At 42.4% G+C, this 23,716-nt stretch overlaps 1 protein-coding gene across 1 annotated transcript; it reads left to right on the top strand.

Annotated features, from left to right (window-relative positions):
• Nucleotides 1-309: 309 nt before the first annotated feature.
• On the top strand, nt 310-22,718 carry LOC129813635 (cathepsin Z). Its single transcript, XM_055866003.1, has 6 exons — nt 310-484; nt 12,025-12,188; nt 15,632-15,811; nt 16,767-16,914; nt 17,270-17,435; nt 22,299-22,718. The coding sequence occupies exons 1-6, from the start codon at nt 345-347 to the stop codon at nt 22,410-22,412; spliced, it is 912 nt and encodes a 303-aa protein (XP_055721978.1). The 5' UTR covers nt 310-344; the 3' UTR covers nt 22,413-22,718.
• The last annotated feature ends 998 nt before the right edge of the window (nt 22,719-23,716 follow it).

The raw sequence follows: 23,716 nt of genomic DNA on the forward strand, positions 1-23,716 counted from the left end.
TACTTTTGGGTGTGAGGGAAAATGTATGGAGTAAAAAGTACATAATTTTCATTAGGAATGCAGTGAAGTAAAAGTAAAAGCAGTCAGAAATATAAAGAGTAAAATAAAGTGCATATACCCCAAAAAACGACTTAAGTAGTACGTAAAAATATTTATACTTAAGTACTTTACACCACTGTACATAAGCAATGAACAGTATAAAAGTCGACTGAACGGTAATAGCACAGAAATAAAACCTGAATAAGATTGTTTATAGTTACAATCCGTGACGCTAGGTGGCACCCGTTCGCCTTTACAGCACAGAGCGCGCATTAAACATATCAACGAAGAAGAAGTACAGCAACATGGCGTCAGCTGTCACAATGTTTTTGTTGTCATTTTTGTCCAACGTATTGTTCATTTCGGAGGCAGCGGATAGCGATTTCCTGAGTACGTTAGGCGCATGCTACAAACCTATCCGGGACGGTAGACCTACATCTGTCAAGTAAGTGGTCGTTGATCAGAGATGTTTTTAGAAGAAGAAAATCACCGCAAAGATTTTCTCAGTAGACTACTGTGAAGTTACATAAGGGAGTGAATGTTATTTATAATAAGGGTTACATTGAGAAAATCGGACCCCTTCAATTAAAATGAATGGCCATCCCGTCAGCAAAATATATACTGTACAAAAATATAAATGCAAAATGTAAAGTGTTCCCATGTTTCATGAGCTGAAATAATAGATCACAGAAATGATCAATATGCACAAATTTGTTTACATCCCTGTTAGTGAGCATTTCTCCTTTGCCAAGATAATTCATCCACCTGACAGGTGTGGCATATCAAGAAGCTGATTAAACTGCATGATCATTACACAGGTGCACCTTGTGCTGGGGACAATAAAAGGCCACTCTAAAATGTGCAGGTTTGTCACACAACACAATGCCACAGATGTAAAAAATGTTTGAGGGAGCGTGCAATTGGCATGTTGACTGCAGGAATGTCCACCAGAGCTGTTGCCAGAGAATTTAATGTTCATTACTCTACCATTAGCCGCCTCCAACCGCAGACCACGTGTAACCACGCCAGCCCAGGGCTCTCATTTACCAACAGTGCGTAGAAAAGCTTCTAAATTAACGTGTACAAAGAAAATGTAGAATGTTCGCAAGTACAAAAAAAGTTGCTCGTACGCTTGATTTACACACACCTGTAAGTATTTTTCCTTTTATAAATCAGACACGTTCTAAAACACCATACTAGTGCACTTGAAGTCTCATTTACATAAAGAACCGCCCTAAATGTCCATTTATGGTCACAAACCTTCCCTTTTAAAGCTGCAAGAAATGTCACTAATTTCTGTCCGCCAACAAAGAAGAAATCAAAGAAGACAAAGAAAAACAACTTTTCGGATGCGGAAATAGAACCTTTGATCACCAAAGTGGAAGCAAAACAAGCCGTACTTTTTGGAGCCCTCAGCAATGGCTTGACAAATAAGAGAGAAAAAAATATTACCTGGGAGCAGGTTAGAGCTGTGGTAAAATCTGCCTCATCTGAGTGCAGAACAGTTAATGAAATGAAAAAGAAATGGTTTGATTTGAAAACAAAATGGATATAAGTGCAACAGGAGGAGGGCAGAGTGACTCTTCACTGTCTGCTATGGACCAGTGCATTGGCACTGTAATCGGAGAGACCGCAGTGTCTGGCATCATTTGTGATACTGAGGACCCTCTCCCAGACCCTGAAGGAATACCGGACACACCGACTGATGGTAAGTCAAGCTTTATTTTCGCAACCATATTCAGACATGGACCACATCTAAATATTTTTTTATTGACAATAAATATAACAAATATATATATATATATAACCATCAACTGACCCCTCAGCCATCCCAGACCTACCAGAAGGGTGTCCCCTGACCCCTCAGCCATCCCAGGCCTACAAGACGGGTGTCCCCTGACCCCTCAGCCATCCCAGGCCTACCAGAAGGGTGTCCCCTGACCCCTCATCCCCAGGCCTACAAGAAGGGTGTCCCCTGACCCCTCAGCCATCCCAGGCCTACAAGAAGGGTGTCCCCTAACCCCCTCAGCCATCCCAGGCCTACCAGAAGGGTGTCCCCTAACCCCCTCAGCCATCCCAGGCCTACCAGAAGGGTGTCCCCTAACCCCCTCAGCCATCCCAGGCCTAGAAGAAGGGTGTCCCCTAACCCCCTCAGCCATCCCAGGCCTAGAAGAAGGGTGTCCCCTAACCCCCTCAGCCATCCCAGGCCTAGAAGAAGGGTGTCCCCTGACCCCTCAGCCATCCCAGGCCTACCAGAAGGGTGTCCCCTAACCCCCTCAGCCATCCCAGGCCTAGAAGAAGGATGTCCCCTAACCCCCTCAGCCATCCCAGGCCTAGAAGAAGGGTGTCCCCTAACCCCCTCAGCCATCCCAGGCCTAGAAGAAGGGTGTCCCCTAACCCCCTCAGCCATCCCAGGCCTAGAAGAAGGGTGTCCCCTAATCCCCTCAGCCATCCCAAGCCTACAAGAAGGGTGTCCCCTAACCCCCTCAGCCATCTCAGGCCTAGAAGAAGGGTGTCCCCTGACCCCTCAGCCATCTCAGGCCTAGAAGAAGGGTGTCCCCTGACCCCCTCAGCCATCCCAGGCCTACAAGAAGGGTGTCCCCTTTGGCGAGCGCTTCAGCTGTACCGCAGGTTTTGATTGACGCAGTCCTGAAACAACAAGATGAGATCAACACATTAGTTATTGGACTCAAACAGCAGCTGAAGGACGTACGCAACGGCCCGAGAGAGAGAGAAATCAATCATTGCAATCAAAAATGGCATTCCACTGAATGATCCACCCAGACCCGATGAGCCCCATGCCTGACAGGAAGTGTTTCCCACCACCCAGACCCGATGAGCCCCATGCCTGGCAGGAAGTGTTTCCCACCACCCAGACCCGATGAGCCCCATGCCTGACAGGAAGTGTTTCCCACCACCCAGACCCGATGAGCCCCATGCCTGACAGGAAGTGTTTCCCACCACCCAGACCCGATGAGCCCCATGCCTGACAGGAAGTGTTTCCCACCACCCAGACCCGATGAGCCCCATGCCTGACAGGAAGTGTTTCCCACCACCCAGACCCGATGAGCCCCATGCCTGACAGGAAGTGTTTCCCACCACCCAGACCGATGAGCCCCATGCCTGACAGGAAGTGTTTCCCACCACCCAGACCCGATGAGCCCCATGCCTGACAGGAAGTGTTTCCCACCACCCAGACCCGATGAGCCCCATGCCTGACAGGGAGTGTTTCCCACCACCCAGAGCCCTGGCACTGAGGACCAGAGTCAACATCATACAACGGTTTTAGGTATCTGTTCTCCCAATCATTGTAATCAAATCGACAAGGAAAACACATTTACATCGCACCAGAATTTATTGTCTCACATGTTTGACACAATCAACAAGTTCTTTCACTGTCGTGGAGCACATTGCAAAGCCTTGAGAATGTAGCAAACCTAAACAGGAATTTGCACATTGTATTACATTCACATAGTGGCATTTTAAAGGAATGTCATTTCAGAGGCAAACCTTGCAAGGCTGGTATTGCAGTGTGCCTCCTGTCCCAGACAAGCACAGCACAACGTCTTTTCAGCAGGCCTATGGTGCACTCCACTGTTGTTCTGGTGTGTGGGCTTGGTTGTACCTGGCCTCTTGTTGGTTTGTGAGGGGAGTCATCAGCCATGTTTTTAATGGGTAGCCCCGGTCTCCTGCTGTTATGGACACAACATATTGTTTCCCAGTAGAGGTCTAACGAGGCAAATAAAAAGCTTGCTAATAAAACATAAGCCATCTGTCTTCAACAGCTCCTTCCTGGAGGTTAAGGCCCGACTGAGAGGCCCGACTGAGAGGCCCGACTGAGAGGCCCGACTGAGAGGCCCGACTGAACTGTTCTGCACAATGAATGAGTCATGTGTCCCACCTGGCCATTTGGCCACTACATTCAACAAAGCCAAATGTGAATCACAGATGACCTGCACATTGACAGAGCGGAAACCTTTTCTGTTGACGAAGTTGAATTCGTTCAATGATGGTGCTTTTACTGCGATGTGGATGCAGTCAATTGCTCCTGCGACATTGGGAAATCCATCTACGGTATGGAAATACCCTTTTCCCTCTGTCCTGTTGCACGGCAGTGTACGGAAACTGTATGTATTGTGGAGGTCAATGAAATAAAGCCACAAAGGACTGCAGGCAATATTCGTCTCCTGGTTGGTTGGGAAATGCCAGACCGATCATCCCGTTGGAATGTTCCAGTGGCCAGAAATCCCAAGGTGGAGAGGACTTTGGGTACGCACTGGGATGGTATTGGTACGTTTCATCTCCCTTTCAAATACGGGAGAGAGTTTGGTTGCAGAGAGACAATAAAATATGCCCTTGGAAAACGAAATCGACTAATAAGCCAAGCGTCTCTCTCAGAAAAAAATCTAATCTGCACGCTTATTGAAAACTCCCTGTGTACTGCAGCTTGTACCAGATCCTCCAGCAATGCAAGATTAGCCATTTTGGACACAATGCCTCAGTGTTGACTTTATATATTATTTAACAGGTTTAACTAAATTGTCTTTTCTAATTGACTTTATTATTCAATTAAGCTTAAATGGTTTCGGAGTTTTATGAATTCGATAGAAAACTATTAGTAGCTTAAGTGTCTATAAAATAAATACATTAATAAACTATTCATGTATTATGTTTTGTCTTCCATAGTTTATGATTTGGTCCAGTATGTCAATTCTTTCTCCATTTTTGGTGGATGGTATCTCATTATGCAGTTTGACTTTTCTACCACAAGGTGCTGTGCGTACGCAGGGTCGAGAGATTACATTTACACACATTCTCAAGTATAAGTACAAATTGATAAATCCTACACTTTGCTTAGAAAGGATCGCACTCAGCATGGTTTACTAACACTTCTGTTCGTAGGCAACATGGATAAATGAGAGCCCTGGACCTCCACTTCCTGCTTCTTCACCTGCGGGAATCGTCTGAGACCAGCCACTCAGACAGCTGATGAAACTGAGGAGTATTTCTGTCTGTAATAAAGCTCTTTTGTGGGGCAAAAACAAATTCTAATTGGCTGGGCCTGGCTCCCCAGTGGGTGGGCCTATGCCCTCCCAGGCCCACCCATGGCTGTGCCCCTGCCCAGTCATGTGAAATCCATAGATTAGGGCCTTTTGAACTGTAACTCAGGAAAATCTTTGAAATTGTTGCATGTTGCGTTTTTATATTTTTGTTCAGTATATTTTATAAAACTACCTGAACGCTCGGGGGAAAAGAAAAAAAAAGTGACCATCCCCTATACGTCATAATAATAATTAAAACATGTCTACCATTTACCCTCACTTCTTGGACAGACCAGAGCCTTAGATATGCCATTTTATAAACGGTTCTTCCTCTTGTCAGCATTACATGGCAGGAATTTTGATCGCGCACAGGGCTGCTGGCCAGAAGGTTGTGGATTCACAGACCACAGTGGACACGAGTAGATAGTAGATAGTAGGAGTAGGAGTGGACACGAGTAGATAGTAGGAGTAGGAGTGGACACGAGTAGATAGTAGATAGTAGGAGTGGACACGAGTAGATAGTAGGAGTAGGAGTGGACACGAGTAGATAGTAGGAGTAGGAGTAGGAGTGGACACGAGTAGATAGTAGATAGTAGGAGTGGACACGAGTAGATAGTAGGAGTAGGAGTGGACACGAGTAGATAGTAGATAGTAGATAGTAGGAGTAGGAGTGGACACGAGTAGATAGTAGGAGTAGGAGTGGACACGAGTAGATAGTAGGAGTAGGAGTGGACACGAGTAGATAGTAGATAGTAGGAGTGGACACGAGTAGATAGTAGATAGTAGGAGTGGACACGAGTAGATAGTAGGAGTGGACACGAGTAGATAGTAGATAGTAGGAGTAGGAGTGGACACGAGTAGATAGTAGATAGTAGGAGTAGGAGTGGACAGATCTTTATAGTAAAAGCATTGCATGAATCTATCATTGTATTTACAGATCCAAGAAAAAAATAGCCTTTTATGAACATTTCATGCAAGTCTACATAATTTAACATATTAACAGAATATGTTTTTATACAATACAAGTTACAGAAATTACAGGCTAAGAATGGACCGAGAGATAGTCCTATGTGTTCATCGTATCATATTTCTCCAAGGCCAAATCAGTGTGTCTTGTTTGCAACAAAACTGTCCTCGTTTCAAAATAATTTTATCTGAGACGTCATTAGGAATCTGAGCATGGTACTTTTAAAAGTAGTCCTACCTTTCCACCCCAGACAGAGTAGTCCTACCTTTCTACCCCAGACAGAGTAGGCCTACCTTTCCACCCCAGACAGAGTAGTCCTACCTTTCCACCCCAGACAGAGTAGGACCTACCTTTCCACCCCAGACAGAGTAGGACCTACCTTTCCACCCCAGACAGAGTAGTCCTACCTTTCCACCCCAGACAGAGTAGTCCTACCTTTCCACCCCAGACAGAGTAGTCCTACCTTTCCACCCCAGACAGAGTAGAGCCTACCTTTCCACCCCAGACAGAGTAGTCCTACCTTTCCACCCCAGACAGAGTAGACCTACCTTTCCACCCCAGACAGAGTAGACCCACCTTTCCACCCCAGACAGAGTAGTCCTACCTTTCCACCCCAGACAGAGTAGTCCTACCTTTCCACCCCAGACAGAGTAGGACCTACCTTTCCACCCCAGACAGAGTAGTCCTACCTTTCCACCCCAGACAGAGTAGGACCCACCTTTCCACCCCAGACAGAGTAGTCCTACCTTTCCACCCCAGACAGAGTAGACCTACCTTTCCACCCCAGACAGAGTAGACCTACCTTTCCACCCCAGACAGAGTAGACCTACCTTTCCACCCCAGACAGAGTAGTCCTACCTTTCCACCCCAGACAGAGTAGGCCTACCTTTCCATCCCAGACAGAGTAGGCCTACCTTTCCACCCCAGACAGAGTAGGACCTACCTTTCCACCCCAGACAGAGTAGTCCTACCTTTCCACCCCAGACAGAGTAGTCCTACCTTTCCACCCCAGACAGAGTAGTCCTACCTTTCCACCCCAGACAGAGTAGTCCTACCTTTCCACCCCAGACAGAGTAGTCCTACCTTTCCACCCCAGACAGAGTAGACCTACCTTTCCACCCCAGACAGATTAGGACCTACCTTTCCACCCCAGACAGATTAGGACCTACCTTTCCACCCCAGACAGATTAGGCCTACCTTTCCACCCCAGACAGATTAGGCCTACCTTTCCACCCCAGACAGAGTAGTCCTACCTTTCCACCCCAGACAGAGTAGTCCTACCTTTCCACCCCAGACAGATTAGGACCTACCTTTCCACCCCAGACAGATTAGGACCTACCTTTCCACCCCAGACAGATTAGGCCTACCTTTCCACCCCAGACAGATTAGGCCTACCTTTCCACCCCAGACAGATTAGGCCTACCTTTCCACCCCAGACAGAGTAGTCCTACCTTTCCACCCCAGACAGAGTAGTCCTACCTTTCCACCCCAGACAGAGTAGGCCTACCTTTCCACCCCAGACAGAGTAGGCCTACCTTTCCACCCCAGACAGAGTAGACCTACCTTTCCACCCCAGACAGAGTAGGACCTACCTTTCCACCCCAGACAGAGTAGACCTACCTTTCCACCCCAGACAGAGTAGTCCTACATTTCCACCCCAGACAGAGTAGTCCTACATTTCCACCCCAGACAGAGTAGTCCTACCTTTCCACCCCAGACAGAGTAGGCCTACCGATGCAGGCTTTAACTGCTGGCTACTCTTCTTCTGTGTTTTAACCCAATGAGAGAAGGACACAAGTGTTTTCCTAAAAGCTGTCTGGGTTTAAACATCTTCTATTGTACAGAAAGTTAATGGCTTAATCAATTGATAGTGACGGAATTCGATTACTTCCCAAGCAAAGTTTTTTTTGGTCTCCTCGGCTATCGAAGGTTGTAGCTCAGCCTCAATGTCAAATAAACTAAACAATGATATCCCCATACGCATCGGAGTCACGTCTTTCCCAGCTTTACTATATATACAGCAGAATGTGGACACCCCTTCAAATTAGTGGATTCAGCTATTTCAGCCACACCCGTTGCTGACAGGCCCTAACCTGTTTCTGCATGACAATGCCCCCGTGCACAAAGCGAGGTCCATACTGAAATGGTTTGTTGAGATCAGTGTGGAAGACCATTGATTGGCCTGCACAAAGCCCTGACCTCAACCCCATCGAACACCTTTAGGGATGAATTGGAACGCAGACTGCGAGCCAGGCCTAATCGGCCAACATCAGTGTCCGACCTCACTAATTCTCTTGTGGCTGAATGGAAGCAAGTCCCCCTGCAGCAATGTTCCAACATCTAGTGGAAAGCCTTCCCAGAAGAGTGGAGGCTGTTATAGCAGCAATATTCCAACATCTAGTGGAAAGCCTTCCCAGAAGAGTGGAGGCTGTTATAACAGCAATGTTCCAACATCTAGTGTAAAGCCTTCCCAGAAGAGTGGAGGCTGTTATAACAGCAATGTTCCAACATCTAGTGGAAAGCCTTCCCAGAAGAGTGGAGGCTGTTATAGCAGCAATGTTCCAACATCTAGTGGAAAGCCTTCCCAGAAGAGTGGAGGCAGTTATAGCAGCAAAAAGGGGACCAACTCCATATTAAAGCCCATGATTTTGGAATGAGATGTTCGACGAGCAGGTGTCCACATACTGTCCTGGTTTTAACAGCCCTTCACTGACACGGAGGTAGGCTATTTAAAGAGTGCATTGTGGGTTGAGGAAATGGCCGACAAATCTATGGAAGTAGCAGCCTATAGCCTAATGTCTGTCAAACAGGTAGGTCCCACCTCTTCTTTCTTAACTAGGAAGAAATAGGCTCCAACACAAAGCCCTCTTGTTGTTAGTAAAGTCTAATTAAAATGAAGACTGTTTAAATGAACCTTCCTCGAATTTGCGTCCTTTCAGCGCCATGAGCTGTCCTTTTCTGATCGATTGTGGCTGCTGCTTCAAGTTTCAGCACCACAATGTCAGTTACTAGAATCTGGCTTATTGTGAGGACAGTAACTCTGATAAATGCATCATGGACAAGAAACATATTTTTATTAAAATCAATTATAGTAGTTGCAAGTAAAAAAAAAAAAAGTAAAAAAAGTTGACCTCCGATTTTCATCTTTACGTTTTCCTTCTCAATCGGAACAGGACATAGATTCTAGCTAGTCCGTACGCAAGATATAGAGCATCACAATGTCGCTTTCTCGAATCTGGCTTATAATGAGGTCAATAACTGCATAACGAGGTCAATAACTCAATGACCCAAGTGTATGTTTTGGGACTGGGCCCAAGTGTATGTTTTGGGACTGGGCCCAAGTGTGTGTTTTGGGACTGGGCCCAAGTGTATGTTTTGGGACTGGGCCCAAGTGTATGTTTTGGGACTGGGCCCAAGTGTATGTTTTGGGACTGGGCCCAAGTGTATGTTTTGGGACTGGGCCCAAGTGTATGTTTTGGGACTGGGCCCAAGTGTATGTTTTGGGACTGGGCCCAAGTGTATGTTTTGGGACTGGGCCCAAGTGTATGTTTTGGGACTGGGCCCAAGTGTGTGTTTTGGGACTGGGCCCAAGTGTGTGTTTTGGGACTGGGCCCAAGTGTATGTTTTGGGACTGGGCCCAAGTGTATGTTTTGGGACTGGGCCCAAGTGTGTGTTTTGGGACTGGGCCTAAATCAAACATAATTTCCAGAAGAAACCTTCGACTCTCCTCCTGAACTGCCACTGTAGACCTATACAGCACAGCCATTGGTTAATAAGGAGCACACACAAAACGTTTTTATCAGGAAGAGCAGAGCATGCTGGGGGTCAGGGTTGGAATATCCAGTGGGTAACGCAGCCTAGTTTTATTCACACCATCCGAGCAGCGCTAAACACTCAGGAAGGAAGTACATCTTCTTATAAATATAACTTTGCTATGTGCTTCTAATGCACTTCGTATATCCTGCTGTATAGTCCTGCTGTATAGTCCTACTGTATAGCCTACTGTATAGCCTACTGTATAGTCTACTGTATAGCCTTACTGTATAGCCCTACTGTATAGCCTGCTGTATAGCCTGCTGTATAGTCTACTGTATAGTCTACTGTATAACCTACTGTATAGTCTACTGTATAGCCTTACTGTATAGCCCTACTGTATAATCTACTGTATAGCCTACTGTATAGCCTACTGTATAGCCTACTGTATAGTCTACTGTATAGCCTTACTGTATAGCCCTACTGTATAGTCTACTGTATAGTCTACTGTATAGCCTACTGTATAGCCTACTGTATAGCCTACTGTATAGTCTACTGTATAGCCTTACTGTATAGCCCTACTGTATAGCCTACTGTATAGTCTACTGTATAGCCTGCTGTATAGCCTGCTGTATAGCCTGCTGTATAGTCTACTGTATAGTCTACTGTATAGTCTACTGTATAGTCCTACTGTATAGTCCTACTGTATAGCCTACTGTATAGTCTACTGTATAGCCTACTGTATAGTCTACTGTATAGCCTACTGTATAGCCTACTGTATAGTCTACTGTATAGCCTGCTGTATAGTCTACTGTATAGTCTACTGTATAGCCTACTGTATAGTCTACTGTATAGTCTACTGTATAGCCTACTGTATAGCCCACTGTGTAGTCTACTGTATAGTCTACTGTATAGCCCTACTGTATGGTCTACTGTATAGTCTACTGTATAGTCTGCTGTATAGTCTACTGTATAGTCTACTGTATAGCCTGCTGTATAGTCTACTGTATAGCCCTACTGTATAGCCTGCTGTATAGTCTACTGTATAGCCCTACTGTATAGTCTACTGTATAGTCTACTGTATAACCTACTGTATAGTCTACTGTATAGCCCTACTGTATAGCCCTACTGTGTAGTCTACTGTATATCCTACTGTATAGTCTAATGTATAGGCCTACTGTATAGTCTACTGTATAGCCCTACTGTATAGCCCTACTGTGTAGTCTACTGTATAGTCTACTGTATAACCTACTGTATAGCTCTACTGTATAGTCTACTGTATAGCCTACTGTATAGTCTACTGTATAGTCTACTGTATAACCTACAGGCTATGGATCATTTGATTGAGACCACACTGAATAGCCTGTAAGCTCATTTTTATATTATCGGACGTCAATATCTAGCCTAATAATAGCAACTCATAACTAAAATACTAAGAAATATTGAAATGTCATCATCAATTACAAATGACATGACCCTCCCCTAGACTATGTTAAAACAAATACTAAACCCTCTCCTTGTAAGAAGCATAACCCCCCCCCCCCCCCCCCCCCATTCTGTAAAATACGCTCCATCCCTAAACTTCCTGACGAAGGCCATGCAGCCGAAACGCGTCGGATTTAAAACAAAGTTGTTTCTATTGAACATGCCATACTAATAAAGGCATTTAAATTAATTATATGAAGAGTGCCTTGGTCCTCTTTTCTTTTTGATGACAAATTATCCCTTTTTACCAAAGAGCACCTTCTGTCTACCAACATGTACTATTGTACAGTAGTACCTTAGTAGCGCTTCCCTACCATCCCTAAACAGTGTTTTATTAACCAACTCCCATTACATTGAATCTGTATCTTTAGAAATAGTGCAGGAAATGGAGATACATGCTGTTCTTGTCATTTCCCAGGACATATCCCCGGCCACATGAATACCTTAATGTATCTGAGCTGTTTGTTCTTGTCATTTCCCAGGACATATCCCCGACCACGTGAATACCTTAATGTATCTGAGCTTTTTGTTCTTGTCATTTCCCAGGACATATCCCCGACCACGTGAATACCTTAATGTATCTGAGCTTTTTGTTCTTGTCATTTCCCAGGACATATCCCCGGCCACGTGAATACCTTAATGTATCTGAGCTGTTTGGTCTTGTCATTTCCCAGGACATATCCCCGACCACATGAATACCTTAATGTATCTGAGCTGTTTGTTCTTGTCATTTCCCAGGACATATCCCCGGCCACATGAATACCTTAATGTATCTGAGCTGCCAGCAGTTTGGGACTGGAGGAACATCGAGGGGAAAAACTATGCGAGCATCACGAGGAACCAACACATTCCACAGTACTGCGGCTCGTGCTGGGCCATGGGATCTAGCAGTGCGATTGCCGGTAATTTCTCCTCCACAATCATGTACAATGTTGCCAAATTAAAGTCCTCCACTACTACACATTTTACAATTTTTGGACTGATATAACTCACTGTGACTTGTTACAATGTAACAACTTTGTAACAATTAACTTAACGTGAACTATTAACTTGTTACAATGTAACAACTTTGTAACAATTAACTTACCGTGAACTATTAACTTGTTACAATGTAACAACTTTGTAACAATTAACTTAACGTGAACTATTAACTTGTTACAATGTAACAACTTTGTAACAATTAACTTAACGTGAACTATTAACTTGTTACAATGTAACAACTTTGTAACAATTAACTTAACGTGAACTATTAACTTGTTACAATGTAACAACTTTGTAACAATTAACTTACCGTGAACTATTAACTTGTTACAATGTAACAACTTTGTAACAATTAACTTAACGTGAACTATTAACTTGTTACAATGTAACAACTTTGTAACAATTAACTTAACGTGAACTATTAACTTGTTACAATGTAACAACTTTGTAACAATTAACTTAACGTGAACTATTAACTTGTTACAATGTAACAACTTTGTAACAATTAACTTAACGTGAACTATTAACTTGTTACAATGTAACAACTTTGTAACAATTAACTTAACGTGAACTATTAACTTGTTACAATGTAACAACTTTGTAACAATTAACTTAACGTGAACTATTAACTTGTTACAATGTAACAACTTTGTAACAATTAACTTAACGTGAACTATTAACTTGTTACAATGTAACAACTTTGTAACAATTAACTTACCGTGAACTATTAACTTGTTACAATGTAACAACTTTGTAACAATTAACTTACCGTGAACTATTAACTTGTTACAATGTAACAACTTTGTAACAATTAACTTAACGTGAACTATTAACTTGTTACAATGTAACAACTTTGTAACAATTAACTTAACGTGAACTATTAACTTGTTACAATGTAACAACTTTGTAACAATTAACTTACCGTGAACTATTAACTTGTTACAATGTAACAACTTTGTAACAATTAACTTACCGTGAACTATTAACTTGTTACAATGTAACAACTTTGTAACAATTAACTTACCGTGAACTATTAACTTGTTACAATGTAACAACTTTGTAACAATTAACTTAACGTGAACTATTAACTTGTTACAATGTAACAACTTTGTAACAATTAACTTAACGTGAACTATTAACTTGTTACAATGTAACAACTTTGTAACAATTAACTTAACGTGAACTATTAACTTGTTACAATGTAACAACTTTGTAACAATTAACTTAACGTGAACTATTAACTTGTTACAATGTAACAACTTTGTAACAATTAACTTACCGTGAACTATTAACTTGTTACAATGTAACAACTTTGTAACAATTAACTTACCGTGAACTATTAACTTGTTACAATGTAACAACTTTGTAACAATTAACTTACCGTGAACTATTAACTTGTTACAATGTAACAACTTTGTAACAATTAACTTAACGTGAACTATTAACTTGTTACAATGTAACAACTTTGTAACAATTAACTTAACGTGAACTATTAACTTGTTACAATGTAACAACTTTGTAACAATTAACTTAACGTGAACTATTAACTTGTTACAATGTAACAACTTTGTAACAATTAACTTAACGTGAACTATTAACTTGTTACAATGTAACAACTTTGTAACAATTAACTTAACGTGAACTATTAACTTGTTACAATGTAACAACTTTGTAACAATTAACTTACCGTGAACTATTAACTTGTTACAATGTAACAACTTTGTAACAATTAACTTAACGTGAACTATTAACTTGTTACAATGTAACAACTTTGTAACAATTAACTTAACGTGAACTATTAACTTGTTACAATGTAACAACTTTGTAACAATTAACTTAACGTGAACTATTAACTTGTTACAATGTAACAACTTTGTAACAATTAACTTAACGTGAACTATTAACTTGTTACAATGTAACAACTTTGTAACAATTAACTTACCGTGAACTATTAACTTGTTACAATGTAACAACTTTGTAACAATTAACTTACCGTGAACTATTAACTTGTTACAATGTAACAACTTTGTAACAATTAACTTAACGTGAACTATTAACTTGTTACAATGTAACAACTTTGTAACAATTAACTTAACGTGAACTATTAACTTGTTACAATGTAACAACTTTGTAACAATTAACTTACCGTGAACTATTAACTTGTTACAATGTAACAACTTTGTAACAATTAACTTAACGTGAACTATTAACTTGTTACAATGTAACAACTTTGTAACAATTAACTTAACGTGAACTATTAACTTGTTACAATGTAACAACTTTGTAACAATTAACTTAACGTGAACTATTAACTTGTTACAATGTAACAACATTGTAACAATGAACTTAATGTGAACTATTAACTTGCTACAATGTAACAACATTGTAACAATGAACTTAACGTGAACTATTAACTTGTTACAATGTAACAACTTTGTAACAATTAACTTAACGTGAACTATTAACTTGTTACAATGTAACAACTTTGTAACAATTAACTTAACGTGAACTATTAACTTGTTACAATGTAACAACTTTGTAACAATTAACTTAACGTGAACTATTAACTTGTTACAATGTAACAACTTTGTAACAATTAACTTAACGTGAACTATTAACTTGTTACAATGTAACAACTTTGTAACAATTAACTTAACGTGAACTATTAACTTGTTACAATGTAACAACTTTGTAACAATTAACTTACCGTGAACTATTAACTTGTTACAATGTAACAACTTTGTAACAATTAACTTACCGTGAACTATTAACTTGTTACAATGTAACAACTTTGTAACAATTAACTTAACGTGAACTATTAACTTGTTACAATGTAACAACTTTGTAACAATTAACTTAACGTGAACTATTAACTTGTTACAATGTAACAACTTTGTAACAATGAACTTAACGTGAACTATTAACTTGTTACAATGTAACAACTTTGTAACAATTAACTTACCGTGAACTATTAACTTGTTACAATGTAACAACTTTGTAACAATTAACTTACCGTGAACTATTAACTTGTTACAATGTAACAACTTTGTAACAATTAACTTAACGTGAACTATTAACTTGTTACAATGTAACAACTTTGTAACAATTAACTTAACGTGAACTATTAACTTGTTACAATGTAACAACATTGTAACAATGAACTTAACGTGAACTATTAACTTGTTACAATGTAACAAATCACAAGCTGTCATTATTACAAATGTCACTCCGTATTATATTTCTTTACATAAGAAAAATGCATTTTTACAGGCCAACCTTTTATCATAAGTGATCTAATAAACTTATTTAAAGTCTCTAATATATCAATACATTTGATGAAGTTTATTTTTTATTTTTTCCCCAGACCGTATCAACATCAAGCGTGGTGGTACGTGGCCATCAGCCTACCTGTCTGTCCAGAACGTGATAGACTGTGGCCGTGCCGGGTCCTGCTACGGAGGAGACCACACAGGGGTGTACCAATACGCTCACCAGAAGGGCATCCCTGACGAGACATGCAACAACTATCAGGCTAAGAACCAAAGTAGGGCCTGTAACATGGAATTTAACATTTTGGTTTTTAATCCTGCATTTTGTTTTGATTTGTACTAGTTCCTCATAACGCCTGATTTGGATCTGGGTGATAAGAGATTAGTTTTGACAACTATTTTTCTGTACGCGCTAGTTTAAAGCAGTGCACTATGGGGGATAGGGTGCATGGATTGTTACATTCGAATTTTGTCTCATAGCGTCGTCATTCATCCATGTGCATAATTTCCATTCACAAATACACTTTGGCAGTTTACGTTACATTTTCCATCACTCACCCTTGTGATCTCTATATTCTACAGTGAGCTGTTCAACCAGTGATCTCTATATTCTACAGTGTGAGTTGTTCAACCAGTGAGTTCTATATTCTACAGTGAGCTGTTCAACCAGTGATCTCTATATTCTACAGTGAGCTGTTCAACCAGTGATCTCTATATTCTACAGTGAGCTGTTCAACCAGTGATCTCTATATTCTACAGTGAGCTGTTCAACCAGTGATCTCTATATTCTACAGTGAGCGGTTCAACCAGTGATCTCTTTGTTCTACAGAGTGTGAGCTGTTCAACCAGTGATCTCTATATTCTACAGTGAGCTGTTCAACCAGTGATCTCTTTGTTCTACAGAGTGTGAGCTGTTCAACCAGTGATCTCTATATTCTACAGTGAGCTGTTCAACCAGTGATCTCTATATTCTACAGTGAGCTGTTCAACCAGTGATCTCTATATTCTACAGTGAGCTGTTCAACCAGTGATCTCTATATTCTACAGTGAGCTGTTCAACCAGTGATCTCTATATTCTACAGTGAGCTGTTCAACCAGTGATCTCTATATTCTACAGAGTGTGACCTGTTCAACCAGTGATCTCTTTGTTCTACAGAGTGTGAGCTGTTCAACCAGTGATCTCTATATTCTACAGTGAGCTGTTCGACCAGTGATCTCTATATTCTACAGAGTGTGAGCTGTTCAACCAGTGTGGGACGTGTTCCTCTGATGCGTGTGCTGTGGTGCAGAACTACACCCGGTGGAAGGTAGGAGACTACGGGGAGGTGTCAGGACGAAACCAGATGAAGGCTGAGATATACACCAACGGGCCTATCAGGTGAGATCCGTGTTCTTTGGTTAGTCATGTTAACATTTCTCTCAGTCAGAAGAACAAAATAACAAGTAAAAGTTTTTTTTTTTTTTTTTTTTTTAGAAAATAAGAGTTTCCCTTTTTGATATCAACAAAATGCCCTATTTTAGCCTTGAGTGTTGTTTAAATGTATAAAGTTAGTAATAAATATATGTAGTAAAATGTCTTTGTAACTTGTGTTTTTTAATTGTTCGTAGTAAAATGTCTTTGTAACTTGTGTTTTTTAATTGTTCGTAGTAAAATGTCCTTTGTAACTTGTGTTTTTTAATTGTTCTTTCTTTTGATAAACCTCCTCACATTGTGGCTGTCGTCCTGTCCTCAGCTGCGGTGTGATGGCTACGAAGGGCCTGGAGGCGTATCGTGGTGGTGTGTTTGCCGAGTTCCACCCCTTGTCTCTAATGAACCATATCATCTCCGTAGCAGGCTGGGGGGTGACGGAGGACGTGACGGAGTACTGGGTGGTCCGTAACTCCTGGGGAGAGCCTTGGGTTAGTCTCTCTTGTTCAATATATTCATTATTACACTTGTATGGAATATTTACTCATTGAAAGACTGGACGACATACGCAATATACAGTGGGGAGAACAAGTATTTGATACACTGCCGATTTTGCAGGTTTTCCTACTTACAAAGCATGTAGAGGTCTGTAATTTTTATCATAGGTACACTTCAACTGTGAGAGACGGAATCTAAAACAAAAATCCAGAAAATCACATTGTATGATTTTTAAGTAATTAATTTGCATTTTATTGCATGACATAAGTATTTGATCACCTACCAACCAGTAAGAATTCCGGCTCTCACAGACCTGTTAGTTTTTCTTTAAGAAGCCCTCCTGTTCTCCACTCATTACCTGTATTAACTGCACCTGTTTGAACTCGTTACCTGTATAAAAGACACCTGTCCACACACTCAATCAAACAGACTCCAACCTCTCCACAATGGCCAAGACCAGAGAGCTGTGTAAGGACATCAGGGATAAAATTGTAGACCTGCACAAGGCTGGGATGGGCTACAGGACAATAGGCAAGCAGCTTGGTGAGAAGGCAACAACTGTTGGCGCAATTATTAGAAAATGGAAGAAGTTCAAGATGACGGTCAATCACCCTCGGTCTGGGGCTCCATGCAAGATCTCACCTCGTGGGGCATCAATGATCATGAGGAAGGTGAGGGATCAGCCCAGAACTACACGGCAGGACCTGGTCAATGACCTGAAGAGAGCTGGGACCACAGTCTCAAAGAAAACCATTAGTAACACACTACGCCGTCATGGATTAAAATCCTGCAACGCACGCAAGGTCCCCCTGCTCAAGCCAGCGTATGTCCAGGCCCGTCTGAAGTTTGCCAATGACCATCTGGATGATCCAGAGGAGGAATGGGAGAAGGTCATTTTGGTCTGATGACACAAAAATAGAGCTTTTTGGTCTAAACTCCACTCACCGTGTTTGGAGGAAGAAGAAGGATGAATACAACCCCAAGAACACCATCCCAACCGTGAAGCATGGAGGTGGAAACATCATTCTTTGGGGATGCTTTTCTGCAAAGGGGACAGGACGACTGCACCGTAGTGAGGAGAGGATGGATTGGGCCATGTATCGTGAGATCTTGGCCAACAACCTCCTTCCCTCAGTAAGAGCATTGAAGATGGGTCGTGGCTGGGTCTTCCAGCATGACAACGATCCGAAACACACAGCCAGGGCAACTAAGGAGTGGCTCCGTAAGAAGCATCTCAAGGTCCTGGAGTGGCCTAGCCAGTCTCCAGACCTGAACCCAATAGCAAATCTTTGGAGGGAGCTGAAAGTCCGTATTGCCCAGCGACAGCCCCGAAACCTGAAGGATCTGGAGAAGGTCTGTATGGAGGAGTGGGCCAAAATCCCTGCTGCAGTGTGTGCAAACCTGGTCAAGAACTACAGGAAACATATGATCTCTGTAATTGCAAACAAAGGTTTCTGTACCAAATATTAAGTTCTGCTTTTCTGATGTATCAAATACTTATGTCATTCAATAAAATGCAAATTAATTACTTAAAAATCATACAATGTGATTTTCTGGAGTTTTGTTTTAGATTCCGTCTCTCACAATTGAAGTGTACCTATGATAAAAATTACAGACCTCTACATGCTTTGTAAGTAGGAAAACCTGCAAAATCGGCAGTGTATCAAATACTTGTTCTCCCCACTGTATATAAAAGTATGTGGACACTCCTTCAAATTAGTGGATTCGGGCTATTTCAGCCTCACCCGTTGCTGACAGGTATATAATTTTGAGCACACAGTCATGCAATCTCCATAGACAAACATTGGCAGTAGAATGGTCTTACTGAAGAGCTCAGTGACTTTCAACGTTCCCGAAAAGATGTCTAGGTTCAAACATCTTCTATTGTACAGAAAGTGAATAGCTTAAGCAAGATGGCGCCGACAGTCATGGCAGCTCTGCTTCTAGCGTCTAAGCCTATTTTGTTTTTTTGTGCTCCAAAACACCACTGGCGGAGTGGATCCTTTGTTCGTACCCCACAGGGCAATTGAACTTATTTCAGAAGCTCCAAGACTCCGCTGGCGGAGAAGAGGTATTCGGAGTGGAATTCTATACCATCCTCCACTTCCGAGTATATTACTCGCTAATGTTCAGTCTCTGGATAATAAAGTAGACGAGCTCAGGGCGAGGATCTCCTTCCAGAGAGACATCAGGGATTGTAACGTACTCTGTTTCACGAGAACATGGCTCTCTCGGGATATACTGTCCCCGTCCATACAGCCAGCTGGGTTCTCAGTACATCACACAGACATGAATAAAGAACTCTCCGGATATACTGTCCCCCTCCATACAGCCAGCTGGGTTCTCAGTACATCACGTAGACAGGAATAAAGAACTTTCTGAGAAGAAGAAAGGCGGGGTGTATGTTTCATGATTAACGACTCACTGTGGTAACGTACAGAAACTCAAGTCCTTTTGTTCACCCGACTTAGAATACCTCACAATCAAATGTCGACCGTATTACCTCCCAAAATAATTATCTTCGGTTATAGTCACAGCCGTTTATATTCCCCCTCAAGCTGATACCACGGCGGTCCTCAAAGAACTACACTGGACTATGCAAACTGGAAACCACATATCCTGAGGCTGCATTTTATTGTAGCTGGGGATTTTAACAAAGCAAATTTGAGGAAAACGCTACCGAAGTTCTGCCTACACATTGACTGTAGTACTCGCTCTAGAATAACATTGGACCACTGCTACTCAACTTTTCGAAATGCCAAGAAGGCGAACACCGATGTCTTGCTTCCGGACAAGCTAAACACCTTCTTCGCCCGCTTTGAGGAAAACACAATGACTGTCGCCCCGTAGCACTCACTTCTGTCATCATGAAGTGCTTTGAGAGGCTAGTTAAGGACCATATCACCTCCACCTTACCTAGATCCACTTCAATTTGCTTACCGCCCCAATAGATCCACAGATGATGCAATCGCCATCACAGTGCAAACTGCCCTTTCCCATCTGGACAAGAGGAATACCTATGTAAGAATGCTGTTCATTGACTACAGCTCAGCATTTAACACCATAGTACCCTCCAAACTCATCATTAAGCTCAGGGCCCAGAGTCTGAACCCCGCCCTGTGCAACTGGGCCCTGGACTTCCTGTCGGGCCACCCCAGGTGGTGAAGGTAGGAAACAACACCTCCACTTCGCTGATCCTCAACACTGGGGCCCCACAAGGGTGCGTGCTCAGCCCCCTTCTGTAGTCCCTGTTCACCCATGACTGCGTGGCCACGCACACCTCCAACTCATCAAATGGTCCACCCACACAGACAACCTCAGGAGGCTGAAGAAATTTGGCTTGGCCCCTAAAACCACCACAGACTTTTACAGATGCACAATTGAGAGCATCCTGTCGGGCTGTATCACCGCCTGGTATGGCAACTGCACTGCCTGCAACCTTAGGACTCTCCAGAGGCAACAGTCTAGAAGGAGATCCCACATATGCTGAGCACTTGTTGGCTGCTTTTCCTTCACTCTGCGGTCCAACTCATCCCAAACATGAACGTAAAATTTGACCTGATTTGTTTTCATCAATTATATTTGTTTTCAGAATTATATTACCCCCAAGTAAAGTCAAAAAAAAATTGTCTCCTCGGCTATAGAAGGTTGTAGTTCAACCTCTGAATGTCAAAGAAACTTAACAATGACGTCTGTCCTGTTACAACACTCACTACCGAGTTCCAAACTGCCTTTGGAAGCAACGTCAGCACAATAACTGTTCGTCGGGAGCTTCATGAAATGGGTTTCTATGGCTGAACAGCCGCACACAAACCTAAGATCGCAATGCCAAGCGTCGGCTGGAGTGGTGTAAAGCTCGCCGCCATTGGACTCTGGAGCAGTGGAAACACATTCTCTGAAGTGATCAATCATGCTTCACCCTCTGGCAGTCCGACAGACGAATCTGGGTTTGCGTTTGGAGTACGCTACCTTCCCCAATGCATAGTGCCAACTGTAAAGTTTGGTGGAGGAGGAATAATGGTCTGGGGCTATTTTTCATGGTCCGGGCCCCTTAGTTCCAGTGAAGGGAAATCTTAACTCTACAGTATACAATGACATTCTAGATGATTCTATGCTTCCAACTTTGTGGCAACAGTTTGGGGAAGGCCCTTTCCTGTTTCAGCATGAACAATGCCCTGTGCACAAAGTGAGGTTCCTACAGAAATGGTTTGTCAAGATCATTGTGGAAGAACTTGACTGGCCTGCACAGAGCCCTGACCTCAACCCCATCGAACACCTTTGGGATGAATTGGAACCCCCGACTGCAAGCCAGGCCTAATCGGCCAACATCATTGCCCGACCTCACTAATGCTCTTGTGGCTGAATGGAAGCAAGTCCCCCTGCAGCAATGTTCCAACATCTAATGGAAAGCCTTCCCAGAAGAGTGGAGGCTGTTATAGAAGCAAAAGGGGGGGACTAACTCCATATTAATACCAATGATTTTGGAATGAGATGTTCGGCGTGCAGGTGTCCACATACTGTTGATCATGTAGTGAATGAGCTTCCCTTTCTGTTGATCCTGTTTTGGATGATTTTATAGATTAGGGCCAAACTGTGTCTTTTAATCATATATACATCTATGATGTACACAGAGTGTAACGGGGATGTACCCACGGAGGATAACGGGGACGTACCCACGGAGGGTAACGGGGACGTACCCACGGAGGGTAACGGGGACGTACCCACCGAGGGTAACGGGGACGTACCCACCGAGGGTAACGGGGACGTACCCACGGAGGGTAACGGGGACGTACCCACGGAGGGTAACGGGCACGGGGATGTAGGTGGGTAACGGTGTTTTGTTTTGTGTTTTGCAGGGAGAGTACGGCTGGGCGAGGATCGTAACCAGTGCTTATAAAGGAGGGAAAGGTAACTGGTACAACCTGGCCATAGAGAAGAGCTGTGCTTACGGAGACCCCATCATTACGTAAAGAACAAAAGGAATCGAGTCTCATTTCTGTGGTGTCATAACCATCAGCTGGCTGACCTGATCACTGAATATTAATATTGGAGAATACCGTGCGTCACTCAAACAGTTGACCAGTGCTGCCGTCAACTGGATGTGGTATCAAATGGTTCCGATAGTAGGACATGATCTAGGATCAGTTTAGCCTTTTAGATTGTAGTGAATAAGATTACATGGACAGAGAGGATCTGATCCGAGATCAGCACTCCTACTGACGCTTTGTGAATATGGGACCTGGAGCCTACCTCTTCCTTCATTAGTAGCCTCCCTCCCTCCCCGCCTCCCTCCCTCCCCGCCTCCCTCCCTCCCTCCCTCCTACTGTGAGACGCTTTATGAATACGGGGCAGTTCTCTGTAACTATCGCTAACTTTACACTGATATTAGTAGTATGTTTTAATCTGAACATCTGTTTCTCTGGCCATGGCTTTCAGCTCACTCAAGGTCCTGCGACGGACTACTTTCAACTCTATGTTTCAGTGTTGTGACAGCTCTGTCAAACACAACTACACTAAACCACACTACACACTAATTCTGCACTGGGCTATTTGACTGGTGTTTATTAACAAATGTTTTTGAAAGAATAAACAATGATTTTTGTTGCCTTTTTTTCCCCATTTGGTTTGTAGTTTGTAAAGCAAAACATGGATCTAACAAACCCGGTTTAACCTCTTGGTAATTGTGCCTTTTAAAGCTGTTCATTGGTCAGGAAAGGTTAGGATAATCAGGATAATCTGATTAGCTACATTACGCTCCAGATCTTTTCTTAGATTGGATAGTTTGCCAATCTGAGTCCAGTCCTGATGGTCAAATCCCAGATACAAACTAATCTACAGGCGAGGCTGTTTAGTAAAGGGCTCTTTAGTTTATTAGTAAATTAGATAGCCGCTCTAAAAGACGTTAATCTCGTTTAAAGGCCCAGTTCAGTCAAAAACATAATTTTCTCTGTCTTTTATATATACAGTGGGGAGAACAAGTATTTGATACACTGACGATTTTGCAGGTTTTCCTACTTACAAAGCATGTAGAGGTCTGTAATTTTTATCATAGGTACACTTCAACTATGAGAGACGGAATCTAAAACAAAAATCCAGAAAATCACATTGTATGATTTTTAAGTAATTAATTTGCATTTTATTGCATGACATAAGTATTTGATACATCAGAAAAGCAGAACTTAATATTTGGTACAGAAACCTTTGTTTGCAATTACAGAGATCATACGTTTCCTGTAGTTCTTGACTAGGTTTGCACACACTGCAGCAGGGATTT

The sequence above is a fragment of the Salvelinus fontinalis genome, chromosome 17, assembly GCF_029448725.1.
Source record: "Salvelinus fontinalis isolate EN_2023a chromosome 17, ASM2944872v1, whole genome shotgun sequence".
Classification (NCBI taxonomy): domain Eukaryota; kingdom Metazoa; phylum Chordata; class Actinopteri; order Salmoniformes; family Salmonidae; genus Salvelinus; species Salvelinus fontinalis.

What these genes read in the sequence shown, in the direction of transcription:
- LOC129813635 (XM_055866003.1), top strand. Translation starts at nt 345, where the DNA reads ATGGCGTCAGCTGTCACAATGTTTTTGTTGTCATTTTTGTCCAACGTA. An exon ending in ATCTAGCAGTGCGATTGCCG is followed by an intron (nt 12,189 to 15,631) that starts GTAATTTCTCCT and finishes TTTTTTCCCCAG; the next exon opens with ACCGTATCAACATCAAGCGT. An exon ending in ACTCCTGGGGAGAGCCTTGG is followed by an intron (nt 17,436 to 22,298) that starts GTTAGTCTCTCT and finishes TGTGTTTTGCAG; the next exon opens with GGAGAGTACGGCTGGGCGAG.